The 6,272-nt window shown below is 38.8% G+C and overlaps 1 protein-coding gene across 1 annotated transcript; it reads left to right on the top strand.

Annotated features, from left to right (window-relative positions):
* Positions 1-2,620: 2,620 nt before the first annotated feature.
* LOC120035062 (fibronectin-like) lies at positions 2,621-3,423 on the top strand (the record flags this gene model as incomplete). Its single annotated transcript, XM_038981824.1, has 3 exons — positions 2,621-2,669; positions 2,859-3,125; positions 3,224-3,423. Coding segments are annotated over 3 exons (516 nt in total), but the record flags the coding sequence as incomplete, so codon positions are not given.
* Positions 3,424-6,272: the final 2,849 nt, after the last annotated feature.

The following is a 6,272-nucleotide window of genomic DNA, read 5'->3' as shown; positions in this document are numbered from 1 at the left end:
TCATGATAACAGATAGTTATAGGTAGGTTACCATGTGTTATATTAACATGATAACAGATAGGTAGGTTACCATGTGTTATATTATCATGATAACAGATAGTTCTAGGTAGGTTACCATGTTATATTATCATGATAACAGAAGTTATAGGTAGGTTACCATGTGTTATATTATCATGATAACAGAGAGTTATAGGTAGGTTACCATGTGTTATATTATCATGATAACAGATAGTTATAGGAAGGTTACCATGTGCAATGTTACCATGTGTTATATTATCATGATAACAGAAGTTCTAGGTAGGTTACCATGTGTTATATTATCATGATAACAGATGGTTATAGGTAGGTTACCATGTGTTATATTATCATGATAGCATAGAGTTATAGGAAGGTTACCATGTGTTATATTATCATGATAACAGATAGTTATAGGAAGGTTACCATGTGTTATATTATCATGATAACAGACAGTTATAGGTAGGTTACCATGTGTTATATTATCATGATAACAGATAGTTATAGGTAGGTTACCATGTTATATTATCATGATAACAGATAGTTAAAGGTAGGTTACCATGTGTTATATTATCATGATAACAGATAGTTATAGGTAGGTTACCATTTGTTATATTATCATGATAACAGATAGTTATAGGTAGGTTACCATGTGTTATATTAACATGATAACAGATAGGTAGGTTACCATGTGTTATATTATCATGATAACAGATAGTTCTAGGTAGGTTACCATGTTATATTATCATGATAACAGAAGTTATAGGTAGGTTACCATGTGTTATATTATCATGATAGCATAGAGTTATAGGTAGGTTACCATGTTATATTATCATGATAACAGATAGTTATAGGTAGGTTACCATGTGTTATATTATCATGATAACAGATAGTTATAGGTAGGTTACCATGTGTTATATTATCATGATAACAGATAGTTATAGGTAGGTTACCATGTGTTATATTATCATGATAACGGACAGTTATAGGTAGGTTACCATGTGTTATATTATGATGATAACAGATAGTTATAGGTAGGTTACCATGTGTTATAGTATCATGATAACAGACAGTTATAGGTAGGTTACCATGTGTTATATTATCATGATAGCATAGAGTTATAGGTAGGTTACCATGTTATATTATCATGATAACAGAAGTTATAGGTAGGTTACCATGTGTTATATTATCATGATAACAGAGAGTTATAGGTAGGTTACCATGTGTTATATTATCATGATAACAGATAGTTATAGGAAGGTTACCATGTGCAATGTTACCATGTGTTATATTATCATGATAACAGAAGTTCTAGGTAGGTTACCATGTGTTATATTATCATGATAACAGATAGTTATAGGTAGGTTACCATGTGTTATATTATCATGATAACAGATAGTTATAGGTAGGTTACCATGTTATATTATCATGATAGCATAGAGTTATAGGTAGGTTACCATGTGTTATATTATCATGATAACAGATAGTTATAGGTAGGTTACCATGTGTTATATTATCATGATAACAGATAGTTATAGGTAGGTTACCATGTGTTATATTATCATGATAGCATAGAGTTATACGTAGGTTACCATGTTATATTATCATGATAACAGATAGTTATAGGTAGGTTACCATGTGTTATATTATCATGATAGCATAGAGTTATAGGTAGGTTACCATGTGCTATATTATCATGATAGCATAGAGTTGTAGGTAGGTTACCATGCGTTATATTATCATGATAACAGATAGTTATAGGTAGGTTACCATGTGGTATATTATCATGATAACAGACAGTTATAGGTAGGTTACCATGTGTTATATTATCATGATAGCATAGAGTTATAGGTAGGTTACCATGTGTTATATTATCATGATAACAGATAGTTATAGGTAGGTTACCATGTTATATTATCATGATAGCATAGAGTTATAGGTAGGTTACCATGTGCTATATTATCATGATAGCATAGAGTTGTAGGTAGGTTACCATGCGTTATATTATCATGATAACAGATAGTTATAGGTAGGTTACCATGTTTTATATTATCATGATAACAGATAGTTATAGGTAGGTTACCATGTGTTATATTATCAGGCCATTATGTGTTAATGAACTGATGAGTTTATTTTTATCAATGTATTTGATAAATGTTATTTCCAATTCCCACCAGGCCAGTAGAGGTACCTTGTGATATCTGCTCTGAGGTCCAAGCTGTGAAGTTCTGTCAGACCTGCAGTGTGTCCTACTGTGAGACCCACATCAGACAACACTATACCATAGCAGCACTGCAGAGACACACACTGGTTGATGTGACTAGACACCTGGAGGAGAGACTCTGTCAACATGTCTACAGTCTTCTGGAGGTGTTCTGCAGGACAGACCAGATGCTGATCTGCAGTCAGTGTGTAGAGACAAACCACAAAGGACATGATATGATTGCCCACGAGACAAAAAAATCTGTAAGACAGGTAGATCCTGGTTTGTTTTAATTCTCTTCATTGAATTGATGTACAGTATTTGCTGGGTAAAGAGGGTTTGTGTCGAGAGCAAAATAACATGTTTCACAGAAAGGATTGACTCTTTCTTTGGTTTTCACAGCATAAGAGTTTTGATGGCGACCAACACACAACGCTGACCTCAGATGATGGTAGGTAAATGTGAAAACACAGAATAAACTGACACAAACAATAGTATTTAATTTAAAAAAACATTTAAGAGGATACATTTGGTACGATATCAATTGTTGTCCCTTAACTGCTGGGATGAATCGTACACATTTGTGTTTGTAATTTTATTTTCAATAGTTTGTTTTTCTCTCTCATTATTCCTTCACCAGTGCTGCCCCCTCCTGGTGACTTCCAGGTCCTGTTGCTGACATTAGATTCTGTGTCTCTGAGCTGGAGTTCTCCTCAGGGGCTGACAGGACCACAGACATTCAGAGTGACCTGGGGGTGTGACGGTGAAACAAGCTCATCAAGAGTGAAAGATGTGTATCATCTTAAAATAAGCAGTCTCCAACCTGGTGAAAAGTACCAGTTCAGTGTGGCCACAGAGGGAGAAGATGGCAGACAAAGCAGATGGGTCTCTGCATCTGTATTCACAGGTAAAGAGTTTGGTTTTAGTCATGTTTTACTGACATACTTTGTGTTTTAAGAGAGATATTGTTATGGATCTTAAAATAAATCTTGATTTATGTTCCAGTGGTTCCACCCAGAGACTTAAAGGTAGACCATTTGAAAGATACCTCCTTCACTCTCCACTGGTCCGAGGCTGAAGGAATGGAGAAAGTCCCACAGCGCTTCCTCATATCCTACTGCAGCCCAGGAACAGACCTCCATGCAGAGAATACTAAAGACTGCCACACAACATTCTCAAACCTGCAACCTGGTACTGAGTACTGAGTACACTATCAGTGTCTCTACTGTGCTGAACAATGGGGAAGAGAGTGAACCAGTCTCTACAACCATCTGCACTAGTAAGAGATCTACCTCACCTTGTTACAGCTCATCTCTTTACCAGTAACTACAACAGACATTATGTTACATTACAAATTAACTTCTGTTGTGACTTCTGTTTTAACTTATTTCTTCCCAAATCAAAAGCAATTGCGGATACATGTTTATCCCTGGACTTATTCTACTTTTCCTCCTGTAGTATATTTCTGGAGTTAAACTGTAACATTAACAATAATGTATTTTCCCTTAGTACTTCCTGTTCCAGACCAGCTGACTGTTGACTCAGTGGACACCACATCAGCTGCTGTTAGCTGGAGCCAGCCACCAGGATTGGACCAAACCCAACATCATTACCAGATCTCCTACCACTGTCCAGGGACAGAACCACACATCACTACCACGTCTTCACACAGCATCACTCTCTCTGACCTGCAACGTGGTACTCAGTACTCTGTCACTGTCTGCACTGTGCTGGATAATGGAAAGCAAAGTCAACTGGTGTCAACAACCCTCACCACAGGTAAGGAAATACTCTACTTAAGTATTATGTCTGGTGTTAAAGTTTATTTAACTTTAACTAGTAAAACACTTGTTATTGTGGAGAGTATTGATATTCACAGCATTCTTTTCATTTATATTTCAGTAATAAGGCTTGAGAACCTGTGGATTATCATGTGAATAACTCCTGACTAAGGACTGTTCTTAGGAGGGTGTTATTCATGATAATTCTCTGTTTCGAGGGCCTTATTGCTTTTATAAAACGGTTACCAACATATTAAAATAATATAATAATAATAACATGAAATATTAACTACATGTTTTCATTAAAAATGTACTTTTAATGAGTAACTTAGTTTTATTTCATCCTTTCACCAGACAATATAGTCTGGGTAAAAGCCAGTTGTTAGTTACCCTCTGTGCCTCTTCTTGTAAAGTTTTTATTACGAGCCCCTCAGGTGTCTGGTTCTACTGCTGTTGACTTCTTTATCTTCTCGTGGTCCTGCTCACTGATGGCTGCATGGAACGTTGCCTTGTCCTTCCCCTGTCGCTGCAGTTGTTTAACGATGTCCACGAGACGTTGGATGTTGTGAACTCTGAGTCTTTCATTAGACACCAGGAAAGGTTCAGAGGGGGGTCGTTATGTATCAGTTTAACTGGGTACAGAGACCCGTGTAGCTGCTCAGCCTGTACATTCCACCCTTAATATTCCTCACACTGCCATAAAACTCCCCTGAATAGTATTCAACCTTTCTTTTGTAGTGTCTCAAAAGAGAAAGTTGTCCCCTTTTCACTAAGCCAGGCCATGAAACATCTCAGCCCAGTTTGTCTGCTTGACTGTGTTAGCTTCATTACAGCTCTTGTCCAGGGGGTCATGTATCACTATATTGGATCACTCCAATAGGGTATCCTTCTGCGCTGCAGAATACATTCAGAGTAAAGATTTCAGATGAATCCCGTGTACCGGGTGGTGCTGAGGCTGACCCCCTTAAATAGCTGCCGACACATTACTTCCTCCTTTTCCTTTTCTCGGCTCATTCCAGAGAGGATTGGCTTGGTAAGAGCTCTATGTTAGAGTGTATAAGAGCAGAAGTATACCCACAGCTATTCAGTAGCTTGGAGCAGCTAGCTAGTCTTACCATCTGGGTGCTCTGCTGTCCTCCCACTCGGTTTGGCTTGTGCCATCTCGTTTGGATTTTAATCCCTGTTTGAATTACTTGTGACAGTGTACCAACCTGGGCAATACACAGTTTGGTCTACCAGCATTGCAGCGCTGAGGTTTTGTCATACTTGTCTGTGAGACTTGTCTGTCCAACGGTACCCTCCCAGTTATAGCATTCGGGTTCGGGGACAGTGCCTACCCCGCCAGATCGGGAGACTGTGTGTTTCACTCCGGGAGGTGTTGCGAGGTGCACCACATTTCATCTCTCACAGGGAGCAGCCATCTTGCCTATTATCTTGTGTGTTCCATGGTGAACGAGCTATGCAAAGTAGCTAGCTTAACGAGAGGTGAACATTGCAGGACTAAGCACAGATATAAACACATTTTCCCTTAAGTCCTGCCAACCTGAACCTACACGTACCTGTATATAGCAAGAAATAACTTATAAACGTGTGTTGGGTAGAACGTCCCTTCACGGATAGTGTATGAGACTAAGGCTGATACTGTAGGTCTTAGTATATAATATCATACAGTATTGTGCAGTGTTTACTATAGACAGAGTATTATTACACTGTTTATGTCACCATAGTGAGATTACACTGTTATTCACACAGTTGCTGGGTTAGATTTCTGTTACACTATTTTACAGTACAGAGAGTAACTGTCATAGTTTCCAATGGAAACTCACATCTTAGCTCTATTACAGTCCTTGTGCCCAAGAACACCAAGGTAACCTGCCTGAATAACTACAGACCCGCAGCACTCACGTCTGTAGCCATGAAGTGCTTTGAAAGGCTGGTCATGGCTCACATTAACACTATCATCCCAGAAACCCTAGACCCACTCCAATTTGCATACCGCCCCAACAGATCCACAGATGACAAAAGGAACACGTATGTGAGAATACTGTTCATTGACTACAGCTCAGCATTCAACACCATTGTGCCCTGAAAGCTTATCACTAAGCTAAGGACCCTGGGACTGAACACCTCCCTCTGCAACTGGATCCTGGACTTCCTGACGGGCCGCCCCCAGGTGGTAAGGGTAGGCAACATCACATCTGTCATGATGATCCTCAACACAGATGCCCCTCAGGGGTGCCTGCTTAGTCACCTCCTGTGCTCCTTGTTCACAC

The sequence above is a fragment of the Salvelinus namaycush genome, chromosome 42 (genome assembly GCF_016432855.1).
Source record: "Salvelinus namaycush isolate Seneca chromosome 42, SaNama_1.0, whole genome shotgun sequence".
NCBI classification, from domain to species: domain Eukaryota; kingdom Metazoa; phylum Chordata; class Actinopteri; order Salmoniformes; family Salmonidae; genus Salvelinus; species Salvelinus namaycush.
The sequence above is the reverse complement of the archived record's forward strand: the minus strand, read 5'-3'. Positions and strand labels throughout refer to the sequence as shown.